At 49.7% G+C, this 18,221-nt stretch overlaps 1 protein-coding gene across 1 annotated transcript in view; it reads right to left on the reverse strand.

Annotated features, from left to right (window-relative positions):
• dhtkd1 (dehydrogenase E1 and transketolase domain containing 1) overlaps positions 1 to 18,221 on the reverse strand; it is a 99,943-nt gene that overhangs the window by 63,303 nt on the left and 18,419 nt on the right. The window contains exon 2 of the mRNA XM_070897105.1: positions 8,750 to 8,905. Within this exon, the coding sequence (XP_070753206.1) occupies positions 8,750 to 8,905 (156 nt within the window). The remainder of the gene's footprint in view (positions 1 to 8,749; positions 8,906 to 18,221) is intronic.

Consider the following 18,221-nt stretch of genomic DNA (forward strand, 5'->3'; position numbering starts at 1 on the left):
ACAAGTTAAACAAATATCAAATACCAGACAAAGGTTATTGGGTGGTTTAAATCGGATGTTGTTACAACTGGATGCGTTTTTCTTTTATAAAAGTACTAGTATGTGCGTAATAGGAATGCTAGAGCTTGGATTGATAGAAAGGAATAGATTTTACTTTAACCCCCCCCCCTCAGCCAGGGCCGCAGTAGGGGCACGAGCAGTCATAATGTCCTTGAGTTGAAGAGGGAATAATCAACCAGAGTCCTCATTCATCATTATGACCCAGTCCAGAGATTCATTTGTGTGGTCATCAGCAGAGGTTTGGGGCTGGAGTTGGCTGTGTTGTTGTCTCCCTGACTGAATAGCCGGCCAAAGTTGACCATTAAAGCTCCTGGGATGTGGGCATCACTGACAAGGCCAGCATTTATTGCCCATCCCTAACTGCCCCTTGAGAAGGTGGTGGTGAGCCGCCTTGAACCGCTGCAGTCCGTGTGGTGAAGGTGCTCCCACAGTGCTGTTAGGGAGGGAGTTCCAGGATTGTGACCCAGCGACGATGAAGGAACGGCCGATATATTTCCCAGTCAGGATGGTGTGTGACTGGGAGGGGAACGTGGAGGTGGTGGTGTTCCCATGCGCCTGCTGCCCTTGTCCTTCTAGGCGGTAGAGGTCGTGGGTTTGGGAGGTGCTGCCGAAGAAGCCTTGGCGAGTTGCTGCAGTGCATCTTGTAAATGGTGCACACTGCAGCCACGGTGCGCCGGTGGTGGAGGGAGTGAGTGTTGAAGGTGGTGGATGGGGGGCCAATCAAGCAGCTGCTTTGTCCTGGATGGTGTCAAGCTTCTTGAGTGTTGTTGGAGCTGCACTCATCCAGGCAAGTGGAGAGTGTTCCATCACACTCCTGACTTGTGCCTTGTAGATGGAGGAAAGGCTTTGGGGAGTCAGGAGGTGAGACACTCGTCGCAGAATACCCAGCCTCTGACCTGCTCTTGCTGCCACAGTATGTGTGTGGCTGGTCCAGTTAAGTTTCATATTAACGGTGACCCCCAGGATGTTGATGGTCTCATCATCAAAAGTCTAGCCCTCAGAGTATTACAGAACTACACATATTACTGTTGTTGCCTACAATTGCATCAGAGCCAGTTGGTTTTCTAATAAACCCTGTGTAATGTATTTTCTTCATGGGTTCTTTGCTTAAGAATTCAGAGCAACACATGGCTATTAAGAACTAGTTGGCAAAGGTTTAACAATCACACTATACATTACCTGTTCATCCACCAGGCTCACAACCACCTGCCTCATCGTGGCTCCCCCGAACCCAACTGGCTGGGGTTTTATTTAGTCTTGTGAACATCACGTGACTGGCTAAGCCACTCACAATGCAATAGCTCTACAACTATTTTAGTATATCAAATGCCCCCTTTAGACAAGGGCACCAGAACCAAGAAATTTCAAATTAAACTTCTCCAGTAACGTACATCAACTTAAAATCTGGTTGCCGGGGGTGCTGATGCACTCCAGTCCCTCCGGTGCCCACCTCTCGCAGAAGGCCACGAGTGTGGACACCGCGTGCTCCATCTCCAGGGACACCCTGGCTCGGATGTAACCGCGGAAGAGAGGAAGGCAATCGGGCTGAACGACCCTCTCGACCGCTCGCTGCCTGGACCGGCTGATGGCCCCCTTGGCCAAGCCCAGGAGCAGTCCTATGAGGAGGCCCTCTGACATGCCCGCTCCCTTCCGCACAGGGTGCCCAAAGATCAGGCCAACAGCTCTACAAACCTGTGAGCATTCTCAGTGTAAAGTCCTTACTCAATGGCACAAAACCCACACGAGGCACATTCTATGGACAAGGTCACTCGAATGACCTGAACCTTTATTCACAGGACCAAGAAGTGATGCCCCTGCATGGGATCTCCCTTTATATACCTGGATGACCAGGTAAGGAGTGTCTCCCACAAGTTCACTCCCTGTGGTCAAGGTGTGCATTGCTTAAGTATTTACAGTATTGCAGTGATGTTACATAGAGGTTACATACATGACATCACCTCCCCCCCCTAAAGTCTTATTTGGATCATAGGTCAAGTCTTTCAGGTGGTTTACGCTCCCTCGTGGAGCGCCGCAGTTGGGGCTCTGGTTGTTGAGCCTTGACGTGAGTGTCTGTCATCTGTGGTGATTCCGGCCTGACCGCCAGGACTGTGCATGCTGCTGAATGTTCTTTTGCTCATTCACTGGCGGTGGTGTGAGCACCATCTCATGATCTTCCTCGGGATCCTCTGTGTCCATGCTGAACCTTTTTTTTTTTTACTTGGTCCGGATGCTTACGGCATATCTGCTCATTGTTAAGTTTAACCACGATGACCCTGTTCCCCTCTTTGTCTATTACAGTACCCTCAAGCCATTTGGGCCCCACGGTGTGATTGAGGACAAATACGGGGTCATTTACTTCTATTCATCTCCCCCTTGAATTTCGGTCATGGTACTCGTTTTGGGACTGGCGCTTGCCCTCAACAATGTCGGTCAGGACTGGGTGAATGAGGGACAACCGAGCTTTGAGTGTTCGTTTCATAAGTAGCTCAGCGGGCGGGACCCCCGTGAGCGAGTGCGGTCGGGACCTATAGGCCAGCAGGAGGCGCGATAGGCAGCATTGAAGGGAGGGTCCTTGGATCCGGAGCATGCCTTGTTTAATGATTTGGAACGCACGTTCCGCCTGGCCATTGGAGGCCGGCTTGAACGGTGCTGTCCTGACATGGTTGATGCCATTGCCCGACGTGAACTCCCGGAGTTCGTAGCTCGTGAAACATGGGCCATTATTGCTAACAAGGATGTCCGGCAAGCCAGGGGTTGCAAAGACCACACGTAGACTCTCCACAGTGGTGGATGTCGTGCACGAATTCAAAATGATGCACTCGATCCATTTAGAGTTCGCATCGCCCACAATGAGAAACATTTTTCTCATGAACGGGCCCGCATAGTCTACATGAATACGTGACCCTGGCCTGGAGGGCCAGGGTCACGGGCTGAGTGGGGCCTCCCTGGGCACACGTCGTGCACCTGCGAACACAGTGTTCCAGGTCTGAATCAATTCCCGGCTACCAAACATGTGACCAGGCAATGGCTTTTATCAGAACGATGCCTGGATGCTCACTGTGGAGTTCCCTGATGAATGCCTCCCTGCCCCTCTGGGGCATGACTACCCGGCTGACCCATAGTAGGCAGTCAGCTTGGATGGAGAGCTCATCCATCCGCCTGTGAAGCGGTCCGACCTCCTCAGGGCATGCTCCGTGTGCGGGCGCCCAATCCCCAGTCAGGACACATTTCTTAATCAGAGATAGGAGGGGATCTCTGTTGGTCCAGATTTTGATCTGGCGGGCTGTGATGGGGGAGCCTGTGCTGTCAAAGGCATCAACGGCCATGACCATCTCGGCGCTTTGCTCCGCTGTCCCCTCGGTGGTGGCCAGTGGAAGCCTGCTGAGCGCGTCAGCGCAATTTTCGGTGCCAGGCCAGTGTCGTATGGTGTAGTCATAAGCAGCCAGCGTGAGAGCCCATCGCTGTATGCGGGCTGACGCTTTGGCATCAATAGCCTTGCTGTCTGACAACAGGAATGTTAACAGCTTGTGGTCCGTTTCTAATTCGAACCTCCTGCCAAAAAGGTACTGATGCATTTTTTTTTTTAAAAACACCATAGACACACGCGAGTGCCTCCTTCTCAACCATCCCATATTCCCATTCTGCTTGAGCGCGTGACCTGGAAGCATAAGCCACAGGTTGTAGTGGGCCCTCAGCATTACTCTGCTGCAACACGCACCCAACCCCATAGGACGATGCATCACATGTCAGAACCAATTTCTTACGGGGGGTCGTACAGGTTCAATAACTTATTTGAACAAAGTAGGTTCCGCGCCCGATTGAAAGCCTGTTCTTGACAGTCCCCCCAAAACCAATCACAACCCTTACGCAGGAGCACGTGAAGCGGCTCCAACAACGTGCTTAAGTTCGGCAGAAAGTTCTCGAAATAGTTCAAGAGTCCCAGAAATGAATGAAACTCCGATGTGTTGCCGGGCCTGGGTGCTCGGCGAATCGCCCGTGTTTTGGATTCGGTGGGCTGAATCCCATCTGCAGCAACCCTCCTGCCCAGGAACTCAACCTCAGGAGCCAAAAACACACATTTAGACTTGAGTCACAGGCCTACCCGGTCCAGTCAGCGTAGCACCTCCTCCAGGTTGTGGAGATGTTCCTCGATGTCACGATCAGTGATGAGGATGTCGTCCTGAAATACGATTGTTCCAGGAATGGATTTAAGCAGGCTTTCCATGTTTCTTTGAAAAATCACGGCCGCTGATCGAATGCCAAACAGGCACCTGTTGTAAACGAACAGTTCCTTGTGCGTAGTGATGGTGGTCAGTAGTTTAGATTCGTCGGCCAGTTCTTGGGTCATGTAGGCTGAAGTGAGATCCAACTTGGTAAACAGCTTGCCACCTGCCAGCGTGGCGAAAAGATCCTCCGCTCTCCCCTGTAGGGACACCCGATTGATGGTGGCCTTGTAGTCGCCACAGATCCTGACAGAACCATTCGCTTTTAGGACGGGAATGTTGGAGCTCACCCAGTCGCTGAATTCAATGGGCGAGATGATGCCCTCTCAGCAAACGGTCTAATTCGCTCTCAAATTTCTCCCGCATCACATATGGCACAGCTCTGGCTTTGTGGTGCATTGGTCTGGCGTCCGGGGTGATGCATATCACTACTTTGGTACCTTTGAATGTCCCGACGCCAGGTTGGAATAATGACTCAAATTGTTGTAGGACTTGTGAGCACGCACTTCGCTCCACAGATGACATTGTGTGCACATCCCCCCATTTCCAGTTCATCTCAGCTAACCAGCTCCTTCCCAACAGTGCGGAACCATTGCCCGGGACAATCCAGAGTGGCAGCCGGTTCACTGATCCATTGTGTGTGACCGCCAACATTGCACTGCCTAGTACTGGAACGATTTCTTTGGTATACGTCCGTAGTTGTGTCTCAATGCGTTCTAGTTTGGGTCTACTGGCTTTGAGTGACCATAGCTTTTCGAATTGTTGAACGCTCATGCGTGACTGGCTGGCCCCCCGTGTCCAGCTCCATGCGTACAGGGATGCCATTTAATAAAACCTTCATCATCATTGGTGCCGTTTTGGTATACGAGCTGTGAATGTTTGTCACATGAACCCGCTGAACTTCAGCGTCCATTGATTTGCCCCAAGAGTCATCCTGCCTCACAGACCCCTCTTCTGGTCCATCCACCTCGTAAATTAGCCTGGTTACAGGCTTCCTGCACATTCGAGCTAAATGGCCACTGAGGTTGCAATTTCTGCAGACAAATTGTTGAAACCTGCAAGTCCTGGCAGAATGTTTGCTCCCACACCTCCAGCATGAGCCGAGATTCCCATTGTTGTGAACAAAGGAGCTATGACCCGGCATTCCTCGCCGATTGTCCCTTTGACTGCCCTCGAGTACCCTGTTAGTGAGAGTCAATGGTCCCATCCCAGACTGCACTGTCCACTGTGATGGCGTAAATGTCTGTTCAGCCTGCCATTGTCTCTGTTGAAAACCTACTCTGGGGTCTATTGCTGCCTGGGGTGTGTTGAACTGTCCTTGCCTGCCTGCGGGGCTCTGAGTCGCGTTTATAATATTGACTCCCTGATCCCCCGCCGCGTTGGAGGCAGAATTGCGCGCGTATATTATTTTGGTTTCCTCCTCCCCCGCCATGAAAGTCTGAGCCATCAACACTGCCGTTTCCAAAGTCAAGTCCTTGATCTCAATTAACTCTCGGAAAATCCCTGCATGACTGATGCCCTCAATAAAGAAATCCCTTAACATCTCCCCCCTGCAGGCGTCTGTAAACTTAGAGGCTGGCCAAACGCCGGAGATCCGCAACGAAGTCCAGTATGCTCTGTCCTTCACGATGCCAGTGGGTATAGAATCCGTGTCAGGCCTTGTGTATGCTGCTCGCCGGTTTGAGGTGCTCACCGATTAGTTTGCTGAGCTCTTCAAAAGGTTTTGTCCGCCGGCTTTTCGGGTGCTAGTAGGTCCTTCATGAGCGCGTAAGTCTTAGGTCCGCAACTGGTCAGCAGATGGGCCCTTCGCTTGTCGGCCGCTGCATCTCCCAGCCATTCTTTCGTGACAAAGCTTTGCTGGAGCCTCTCAATGAAATCGTCCCAGTCCTCACCAACACAGTACCGTTCCTCTGTGCTACCGGTGGCCATTCTCGTGGGTCGTTGATTCCCGTTTCTCGTCGCCACTGTAAAGTCCTTACTCAATGGCACAAAACCCACACGAGGCACATTCTATGGACAAGGTCAATCTATGAGCTGAACCTTTATTCACAGGACCAAGAAGTGATGACTCTGCGTGGGACCTCCCTTTATATACCTGGATGACCAGGTAAGGAGTGTCTCCCACAAGTTCACCCCCTGTGGTCAAGGTGTGCATTAAGTATATACAGTATTGCAGTGGTGTTATATAGAGGTTACATACATTACACATAGGGGTATACATTACACCCTGCACACAGTTCCTCTGTTGCTTGCTCAATGGCAATGGCTACAATTTAAAGTTTTCTTTACATATAAAAAAGATTCGATGCATGTTTTCCTTTTCTCTTTGCAAGTTTCAAAACAGGAAGGAACACTTCTCACACGTGTGGAAATCACTGAAGGTTCACTTCCTCAGTCTCTGTTATATTTCCCCCACCCTCCCCCACACCCCGAGAAAGAGGAAAGTTCCTGCAAGATGTTCCCTTCCTTCTCCCGAAGACACCGATCGCTTTTTGTGCTGCAGAGCCACAGATGTCCGTCAGCCTTCCGTGTCTCACCCGAGTGATCATTATTCACGCAGTGAACGTCAGAAGGCTGTTCAACTGCATGATGCTTCATACGCTGACCTCAGTCAGTGCCCTGACACACGCACTTCCCGCAAGGGGTGCGGGGGGGGGGGGGGGGGGGGGGAGAAGGGGGTGGGGGGACGCGACGCTGGATCACGATCAGGAGCTGGAACCTTTCTGACCCCAAGGGTGCTAAACCAATAGCACCCATACTGCCTCCCGGTCTAAGGTCAGCTACTGCAATACAGACCAACGGTTGAAGCGGAGACCTTCTTTGCTAAAATAAAAACAAAAAATGATGGCAATCTCAGCAGGTGAGGCAGCATCTGTGGAGAGAAACAGAGTTAACGTTTCAGGTTGGTGACCCTTCGTCAGAACTGGAAAAGTTTGAGATGTAAGAAAGTGCAGGGGGCAGTGAAAGGGCGAGGGAGGACAGAACAAAAGAGGAAGGTCTGTGATACCGTCTTTGGACTGTCTGGTTTAAGCACAGAATAAACTTGTCGACACCTGGGAGTCCCTGGCCAAAGGCCGCCTTGAGTGGAGGAAATGCATCCGGGAGGGCGCTGAGCACCTCGAGTCTCGTCGCCGAGAGCATGCAGAAACCAAGCGCAGGCAGCGGAAGGAGCGTGCGGCAAACCAGTCCCACCCACCCCTTCCCTCAACCACTGTCTGTCCCACCTGTGACAGAGACTGTAATTCCCGTATTGGACTGTTCAGCCACCTGAGAACTCACTTTTAGAGTGGAAACAAGTCTTCCTCGATGTTGAGGGACTGCCGATGATGATGAAGAAACTTGCCGAGCGTTTTGAGGGAGGCTTCATCACAAATTATTTGCCAGTGACAGCGGCAGAGAGACAGCTTGCCTCCGACATGGCCCTATAACGTAACCAGCAACTCATCATCATCGGCGATCCCTCGAAGCGAGGATGACTTGCTTCCACGCCAAAAAGGGATGAGTTCACAGATGTTTCAATGAAGGACCCAATATTCCAGATCCCGAACTACATCTTGAAGGGTGGAAGATGCCGGTGCGTGGAATCACTGGCAAGGCCTGCATTTATTGCCCATCCCTAATTGCCCCTCGAGAAGGTGGTGGTGAGCCGCCTTCTTGAGCCGCTGCAGTCCGTGTGGTGAAGGTGCTCCCAGTGTTGTTAGGGACGGAAGTCAGTGCCCAGGTCGATGCCGGGTGGTCTGTTCAGTTATATTCTTATTATTGGTACCCCCGTAATCATCTTTCTAGACTGCATAGCCCAAGCTTCTTCAATTCTTCCTCATAATTCATCCATTTTACCACGAGTGGGGAAGAGCATAACTAGAGGCCATCAATATAAGATAGTCACCCAGAAATCCAATGGGGAATTCAGGAGAAACTTCTTTACCCAGAGAGCGGTGAGAATGTGGAACTCGCTGCCACAGGGAGGGTTTGAAGCGAATAGTATCGATGTATTTAAGGGGAGGCTGGACAAGCCAATGGGGGGAAGGGAATAGAGGGTTATGCTGATAGAGTTAGATGAGGAAAGACGGGAGGAGGCTCGAGTGGAGCATAAACGCCAGCATGGACTGGTTGGGCCGAACGGCCTGTTTCTGTGCCGTATATCCGATGTAAACCTATGATTTAATTCTTGCCCCTTACTCCATGCGTTCTACAAGTCGTGTATTTCCTTTCTGAAATGTGGCAACCAGAATTGTACACAGTACTTTGATCGCCTACCCATATTCAGTGATTCCCTGAAAGCGTGTCTGTAAAATATGATATTCATCATCATCATCAACAGTTGTGTCCAGTCTTAGGGAGGAATAAAACATGGAAAATATCATTCTGCTGCAATCTCTGCTGTATCGGCTGGAAACAGTGGGAAATGTTTTAATTCTAATTTCTCCTAACCATCCCAGGCAGTCCATTTACTGAAGCAGACTTACCTTTTGTGTGGAACAGATCATGACCCTGAAGTGCTTCCGTTAGGGCCTGGATTTCAGGAATCATCTCTTGCACATCTTGACGCAATGGGTTGATTTTAGCCACTTTGTGGCCATGTTCACGATAAGCTGTCACCAGCCGCGCTAAACCGTGGTCAACTGGAAAAAAAGAGATCAAGACTTGGATTTCTATAGCGCCTTTCACGACCACCGGACGTCCCAAAGCGCTTTACAGCCAATGAAATACATAAGAACATAAGAATTAGGAGCAGAAGTCGGCAATTCGGCCCCTCGAGCCTGCTCCGCCATTCAATAAGGCCATGGCTGATCTTCTACCTCAACTCCACTTTCCCACCCGATCCCCATATCCCTTGGTTCCCCATGAGTCCAAAAATCTATCGATCTCAGCCTTGAATATACTAAATGACCCAGCCTCCACAGGCCTCTGGGGCAGAGAATTCCAATAATTCACAACCCTCTGAGTGAAGAAATTCCTCCTCATTTCTGTCTTAAATGGCCGACCGCCTATCCTGAGACTGTGCTCCCGAGTTCTGGACACTCCACCCAGGGGGAAACAACCTCCCAGCATGTATTTGTACTTTGGAAGTGTAGTCGCTGTTGTAATGTAGAAAACAAGACAGCCAATTTGAGAACAGCAAGCTGATAATGACCAGATAATCTGTTTTAGAGATGTTGATTGAGGGATAAATATTGGCCAAGACATGGGGAGAGCTCCCCTGCTCTTCTTCGAAATAGTGCAGTGGGATCTTGTACATCCACCTGAGAGCGCAGACGGGGCATCCGTTTAACGTCTCATCCGAACGATGGCACCTCCGACAATGCGGCACTCCCTCAGCACTGCATAGAAAACATAGAAAATAAGTGCAGGGGTTGGCCATTCGGCCCTGCGAGCCTGCACCACCATTCAATTTTGGATTCAATAATGGGAAATGTGGAAATGGCCGAGACCTTAAACAATTATTTTGCTTCCGTCTTCACAGTGGAAGACACAAAAACCATGCCAAAATTTGCAGGCCACAGGAATGTGGGAAGGGAGGACCTTGAGATGATCACTATCACGAGGGGGGTTAGTGCTGGACAGGCTAATGGGACTGAAGGTAGACAAGTCCTCTGGTCCGGATGAAATGCATCCCAGGGTATTAAAAGAGATGGCGGAAGTTATAGCAGATGCATTCGTTATAATCTACCAAAATTCTCTGGACTCTGGGGAGGTACCAGCGGATTGGAAAGCAGCTAATGTAACGCCTCTGTTTAAAAAAGGGGGGCAGACAAAAGGCAGGTAACTATAGGCCGGTTAGTTTAACATCTGTCGAGGGGAAAATGCTTGAAACTATCATTAAAGGAAGAAATAGCGGGACATCTAGATAGGAATAGTCCAATCAAGCAGACGCAGCATGGATTCATGAAAGGAAAATCATGTTTAACTAACTTACTGGAATTCTTTGAGGATATAACGAGCATGGTGGATCGAGGTGTACCGATGGATGTGGTGTATTTAGATTTCCAAAAGGCATTCGATAAGGGGCCACACAAAAGGTTACTGCAGAAGATAAAGGTACGCGGAGTCAGAGGAAATGTATTAGCATGGATAGAGAATTGGTTGGCGAACAGAAAGCAGAAAGTCGGGATAAATGGGTCCTTTCCCGGTTGGAAATCGGTGGTTAGTGGTGTGCCACAGGGATCGGTGCTGGGACCACAACTGTTTACAATATACATAGATGACCTAGAAGAGGGGACAGAGTGTAGTGTAACAAAATTTGCAGATGACACTAAGATTAGTGGGAAAGCGGGTTGTGTAGAGGACTCAGAGGCTGCAAGGAGATTTGGATAGGTTAAGCGAATGGGCTAAGGTTTGGCAGATGGAATACAATGTCGGAAAGTGTGAGGTCATCCACCTTGGGAGAAAAAAAAAACAGTAAAAGGGAATATTATTTGAATGGGGAGAAATTACAACATGCTGCGGTGCAGAGGGACCTGGGGGTCCTTGTGCATGAATCCCAAAAAGTTAGTTTGCAGGTGCAGCAGGTAATCAGGAAGGCGAATGGAATGTTGGCCTTCATTGCGAGAGGGATGGAGTACAAAAGCAGGGAGGTCCTGCTGCAACTGTACAGGGTATTGGTAAGGCCGCACCTGGAGTACTGCGTGCAGTTTTGGTCACCTTACTTAAGGAAGGATATACTAGCTTTGGAGGGGGTACAAAGACGATTCACTAGGCTGATTCCGGAGATGAGGGGGTTACCTTATGATAGATTGAGTAGACTGGGTCTTTACTCGTTGGAGTTCAGAAGGATGAGGGGTGATCTTATAGAAACATTTAAAATAATGAAAGGGATAGACAAGATAGAGGCAGAGAGGTTGTTTCCACTGGTAGGGGAGGCTAGAACTAGGGGGCACAGCCTCAAAATACGGGGGAGCCAATTTAAAACTGAGTTGAGAAGGAATTTCTTCTCCCAGAGGGTTGTGAATCTGTGGAATTCTCTGCCCAAGGAAGCAGTTGAGGCTAGCTCATTGAATGTATTCAAGTCACAGATAGATAGATTTTCAACCAATAAGGGAATTAAGGGTTACGGGGAGAGGGCGGGTAAGTGGAGCCGAGTCCACGGCCAGATCAGCCATGATCTTATTGAATGGCGGAGCAGGCTCGAGGGGCTAGATGGCCTACTCCTGTTCCTAATTCTTATGTTCAATATGATCATGGCTGATCATATACTTCAGTACCCCATTCCTGCTTTCTCTCCATACCCCTTGATCCCTTTAGCCGTAAGGGCCACATCTAACTCCCTTTTGAATACATTTAACGAACTTGCCTCAACAACTTTCTGTGGTAGAGAATTCCACAGGTTCACAATTCTCTGAGTGAAGAAGTTTTTCTTCATCTCAGTTCTAAATGGCTTACCCCTTATCCATAGACTGTGACCCCTGGTTCTGGACTTCCCAACATCGGGAACATTCTTCCTGCATCTAACCTGTCCAATCCCGTCAGAATTGTATATGTTTCTATGAGATCCCCTCTCATTCTTCTAAATTTCAGTGAATATAAGCCTAGTCGATCCAGTCTTTCTTCATATGTCAGTCCTGCCATCCCAGAAATCAGTCTGATGAACCTTCGCTGCGCTCCCTCAAAAGCAATAACGTCCTTCCTCAGATTAGGAGACCAAAACTGTACACAATATTCAAGGTGTGGCCTCACCAAGGCCCTGTACAATTTCAGTGACCTCCCTGCTCCTATATTCAAATCCTCTCGCTATGAAGGCCAACATACCATTTGCCTTCTTCACCGCCTGCTGCACCTGCATGCCAACTTTCAATGACTGATGTACAAGGAGTTGTTGATGCCAGCTCATTGGATATATTCAAGAGGGAGTTAGATATGGCCCTTACGGTTAAGGGGATCAAGGGGTATGGAGAGAAAGCGGGAAAGGGGTACTGAAGGAATGATCAGCCATGATCTTATTGAATGGCGGTGCAGGCTCACAGGGCCGAATGGCCTACTCCTGCACCTATTTTCTATGTTTCTATGACACCTAGGTCTCGTTGCACCAACCCTTTTACTATTCCGTCACCATTCAGATGATAATTTGGCTTCCTGTTTTTGCCACCAAAGTGAATAACCTCACATTTATCCACATTATACCGCATCTGCCATGCATTTGCCCACTCACCTAACCTGTCCAAGTCACCCTGCAGCCTCTTAGCACCCTCCTCACAGCTCACACCGTCACCCAGCTTAGAATCATCTGCAAACTTGGAGATTTACATTCAATTCCTTTGTTTAAATCATTAATATATATTGTAAATAACTGCTGTACCCCACTATTCAGTGCCTGCCATTCTGAAAAGGATCAGTTTATTCCTATTCTTTACTTCCTGTCTGCCAATTACTGGGAGTGTCAGCCTAGATCCTCATGCTCAAGTCCCTGGAGTGGGACTTGAACCCACAACCTTCTGACTCAGAGGCGAGCGTGTTGCCCAGAGCCACGGCTGTAGGTTAACTAGTATTAATGCCAGACTACAGCAAGAACAGTTTGTCTACATGATTACGGTTGGTTTTTAAATTTTTTTTTGATTAATGCAACAGTTTTAGCAGAGACATTGTATAAAAATAGGAATTGATAAAATAGTCATGCATTGTATTGCTGAACACCTCCATTCTGTCCACAAGTGCGATCCTGAGCTCACGATGTTGTGTATTTGTAAAGCATGCACTCCCATATTCCGCCACCAGGGAGCGCATCCCCTGAAGTCCCAAAGGATCCCAGCATCCCTTGGGAGCACTGTATATAATCCAGCCCCTAAGGCCTGTTACTCTGGAGTGTCTTAATAACGACTGAGGTCACTGTTACTTTAACCTCCCTGTGTGCAGACTCATCTGTGTTAGGAACACAACAACTGGCGACGAGTACACGAATCCAACACAAAGATGCAGCAAACTGTGGGCATCCTGGAGAAGTTCTCGGAGGGTGAGGACTGGGAAGCCTATGTCAAACGGTTAGACCAGTACTTTGTAGCCATCAAGCTGGACGGAGAAGGAAACGCTGCAAAAAGGAGAGCGGTCCTCCTCACGGTCTGCGGGGCACCGACCTACAGCCTCATGAAGAATCTTCTGGCTCCGGTGAAACCCACAGATAAGTCGTATGAGGAGCTGTGCACACTGGTTCTGGAGCATCTTAACCCGAGGGAGAGCGTGCTGATGGCGAGGTATCGGTTCTATACGTACCAGCGATCTGAAGGTCAGGAAGTGGCGAGCTACGTCGCCAAGCTAAGGCAACTTGCAGGACAATGTAAGTTTGATGGCTACCTGGAGCAAATTCTCAGACTTTTTTGTACTGGGCATTGGCCACAAGACTATCCTACGAAAACTTTTGACTGTAGAGACACCGACCCTCAGTAAGGCCATTGCGATAGCACAGGTGTTTATGTCCACCAGTGATAACACCAAACAAATCTCTCAACACAGAAGTGCTAGCATTGTTCATAAATTAACTGGAACTGTGTTTGCGAGCAGAAATGTACAGGGCAGAAACCACGAGTCTGCAACTGTCAGTAGGCCTCAGGTGACCCAGATGACTGAGTCTGCAACAAAGGATGAATGTAAGGCAATTCACACCTTGTTGGCGTTGTGGAGGCTTCCATTCAGCCTATTCATGCCACTTCAAAGGGTATGTTTGCAAGAGCTGTGGAACAATGGGGCACCTCCTACGAACTTGCAGCTCTGCAAAACCTGCTAACCACGTGGCAGAGGAATATCGGTCCATGGTGGACCAAAGCATTTGGAGAGCCTCAGAGAGAGAGGAGGCAGATGCTGAAGAACACGGGGTGCACACATTTGACGAAATGTCCACCTGTAATGCTAAACGTAAAATTGAATGGCTTACCCGTTGCCATGGAACTGGACACTGGCGCTAGCCAATCCATCATGAGTAAAAAGATGTTTGAGAGACTGTGGTGCAACAAGGCATTCAGACCAGCCCTGAGCCCCATCCACACGAAACTGAGAACGTACACCAAACAGGTTATCACTGTCCTGGGCAGCGCCATGGTCAAGGTAACCTATGAGGGCACGATGCATGAACTGCCACACTGGATTGTCCCGGGCAATGGCCCCACACTGCTTGGGCAAAATCCGCTGGAACCGGGATGTCATCCGAGCGCTATCACATGTCAATGAGGCCTCATGTACCCAGGTTCTTAACAAATTTCCTTCCCTTTTTGAGCCAGGCATTGGAAACATTTCCGGGACGAAGGTGCGGATCCACTTGGTCCCAGAGGCACGACCCATTCACCATAAGGCGCGAGCGGTACCTCACATGATGAGGGAGAGAGAGTGGAAATCGAGCTGGACAGGCTGCAACACGAGGGCATCATCTCCCCAGTGAAATTCAGCGAGTGGGCCAGCGCAATTGTTCCAGTACTCAAAAGTGATGGCACGGTCAGGATTTGTGGCGATTATAAAGTAACTATTAATCGTTTCTCGCTACAGGACCAACACCCGCTACCTAAGGCAGACGACCTATTTGCGACGCTGGCAGAAGGAAAGACGTTCACCAAGCTCGACCTGACGTCGGCCTACATTACGCAGGAGCTGAAGGAGTCTTCAAAGGGCCTCACCTGCATCAACACACACAGGGGGGACTGTTCGTCGACAACAGATACCAGTTTGGAATTCGGTCGGCTGTAGCGATCTTCCAGAGAAGCATAGAGAGCCTACTCAGGTCGGTACCACGCACAGTGGTTTTTCAGAACAACATATTGGTCACGGGTCACCATCGAGCACTTCTAAAACCTGGAGGAGGTCCTCCAGCGACTGGATCGCGTAGGGCTGCGGCTGAAAAGTCGAAATGTGTCTTCATGGCAACAGAAGTGGAGTTTTTGGGGAGAAAGATCGCGGCGGATGGCATTCGGCCCACAGGCACCAAGACAGAGGCTATCAGGAACGCGCCCAGGCTACAAAACGTCACGGAGCTGCGGTCGTTCCTGGGACTCGTCAACAATTTTGCTAACTTCCTACCGGGGTTAAGCGCCCTCTTAGAGCCCCTACATGTGTTATTGCGTAAAGATGAGAACTGGGTATGGGGAAAAAAAAAAACAAGTAATTGCTTGAGAAAGCCAGAAACATTTTATGCTCCAACAAGCTGCTTGTATTGTATAATCCGTGTAAAAGATTCGTGCTAGCATGTGATGCATCGTCGTACGGAGTCGGGTATGTATTACAACAAGCTAACGTTGCGGGGAAGTTGGAACCTGTCGCCTATGCTTCCAGGAGCTTGTCTAAGGCCGAGAGGGCCGAAAGCATGATTGAGAAAGAGGCATTAGCGTGTGTGTTTGGGGTAAAGAAAATGCATCAGTACCTGTTGGGCCTCAAATTTGAGCTGGAAACCGATCACAAGCCCCTCACATTCCTGTTCGCTGAAAACAAGGGGATAAATACTGATGCCTCAAGCCCGCATACAAAGTTGGGCATTCGCACTATCAGCGTACAACTATACCATCCGCCACAGGCCTGGCACCGAGAACTGTGCGGATGCTCTCAGTCAGCTACCATTGCCCACCACGGGGGTGGAAATGGCGCAGCCTGCAAACTTGTTGATGGTGGCGCAGCCCGCAGACTTGTTGATGGTCATGGAAGCGTTTGAAAATGATAAATCATCTGTCACGGCCCGCCAGATTAGGACTTGGACCAGCCAAGATCCCCTGCTGTCCCTAGTAAAAAACTGTGTACTGCATGGGAGCTGGGCCAGCATCCCCATTGAAATGCAAGAGCTAATCAAGCTGTTCCAGCGGCGAAAGGACGAGCTATCCATTCAGGCAGACTGTTGTTGTGAGGTAACTGCGTAGTGCTACCAAAGATCGGATCTCCACAGCACACACCCGGGTATCGTAATGATGAAAGCGATAACCAGATCCCACGTGTGGTGGCCCGGTATCGACTCTGACTTAGAGTCCTGTGTACGCGCCCAGAGAGGCTCCACTAAGTTTGTGGTCCTGGCCCTCCAGACCATGGTCGAGGATCCATGTCGACTATGCGGGCCCGTTTCTCCGTAAAATGTTCCTGATGGTGGTGGATGCTTTTTCAAAATGGATTGAATGTGAAATAATGTCGGGAAGCACCGCCACCGCCACCATTGAAAGCCTGAGGGCCATGTTTGCCACCCACGGCCTGCCTGACATACTGGTCAGTGACAACGGGCCATGTTTCACCAGTGCCGAATTTAAAGAATTCATGACCCGCAATGGGATCAAACATGTCACCTCGGCCCCGTTTAAACCAGCCTCCAATGGGCAGGCAGAGCGGGCAGTACAAACAATCAAACAGAGCCTCAAACGAGTCACAGAAGGCTCACTCCAAACCCGCCTGTCCCGAGTACTGCTCAGCTACCGCACGAGACCCCACTCACTCACAGGGGTGCCCCCGGCTGAGCTACCCATGAAAAGGACACTTAAAACCAGACTCTCGCTGGTTCACCCCAACCTGCATGATCAGGTAGAGAGCAGGCGGCAGCAACAAAATGTAAACGATGGTCACGCCACTGTGTCACGGGAAATTGATCTGAATGACCCTGTGTATGTGCTAAACAATGGACATGGAAGTGGATTGCGGGCACGGTGATAGCTAAAGAAGGGAATAGGGTGTTTGTCGTCAAACTAGACAATGGACAAATTTGCAGAAAGCACCTGGACCAAACGAGGCTGTGGTTCACAGACTGCCCTGAACAACCCACAGCAGACACCACCTTTTGAGAGCCCAGAACACACTCCCAAAGGATCAACGACACCACCCCGGACCAGGAAATCGAACCCATCACGCCCAACAGCCCAGCAAGGCCAGGCTCACCCAGCAGCCCTGCAGGGCCAACAACACGCCAGCCCAGCGAGGGCACGGCCAACACACCAGAACAGACATTTGTACCGAGGCGGTCCTCCAGGAAAAGAAAGGCTCCCGACCGCCTCGCCTTGTAAATTGTTTTCACTTTGACTTTGGCGGGGTGAGTGATGGTGTATCTGTAAAGCATGCACTCCCATGTTCCATCACCAGGGAGCGCATCCCCTGGGAGCACTGTATATAAGCCGGCCCCCAAGGCCTGTTACTCACTCTGAGTGTCTTAATAAAGACTGAGGTCACTGTTACTTTAACCTCCTTGTGTGCAATCTCATCTGTGTTAGGAACACAACACACACCACTTGAATTCTCGAACCATAGCCTTCGACCCTGTTCCGGTGAAGCTCAACACCAGCTGCAGGAACAGCACCTCATCTTTCTACTCAGTACTTTGTAGTCATCTGGTCCTAATATTGACTTCAACAACGTCAGACCATTTTGTCACCAACAGTAGGCTGAGTGAACCAGTGCTTCCGCGGATGGGGAGGTCACTGTTGTAACGTAGGAAACGCGGCGCACAGCAAGCTGCCACAAACAGCAGTAAGGCAACGACCAGATAATCTGTTTTAGTGACGATGATTGAGGGATAAATATTGACCAGGACACCGGGGAGAACTCCCCCTGCTCGTCTTCACTGTTTGTGGGAGCTTGCTGTGTGCCCTTGGCTGCCACATTTCCTACATTACAACAGGAACCGCACTGCAAAAGTACTTCATTGGCTGTGAAGCGCTTTGCCATGCTCTTCGGCCATGCAAGGTGCTATATAAATGCAAAGTCTCTCTGTCTGTGACACCATAGCCAAAGGGAGAATTGCAATTTGTTTAAACAGCTACCTCTTTTGCAGCCACAGTGCTGGATCCTGGGTCTGCCTCATCTCTGTTTTTATTCACTCAATGCTTCCCTGAAGCGATCTACAAGTGATTTGGTAACTTTTGCTGGCAACATTCCTGCAACAGATTTTATAGTGTTCTTCAGTAATAAATGCAAGTCACTGTTGTTGCTGTTGAAAAGAAACACAATCTCAGGACACACCAAAGCACTTCCCGGCCACTGAAGTACTTTTGGAGTGCAGTCACT

The sequence above is a fragment of the Pristiophorus japonicus genome, chromosome 13 (assembly GCF_044704955.1).
Source record: "Pristiophorus japonicus isolate sPriJap1 chromosome 13, sPriJap1.hap1, whole genome shotgun sequence".
NCBI lineage: Eukaryota > Metazoa > Chordata > Chondrichthyes > Pristiophoridae > Pristiophorus > Pristiophorus japonicus.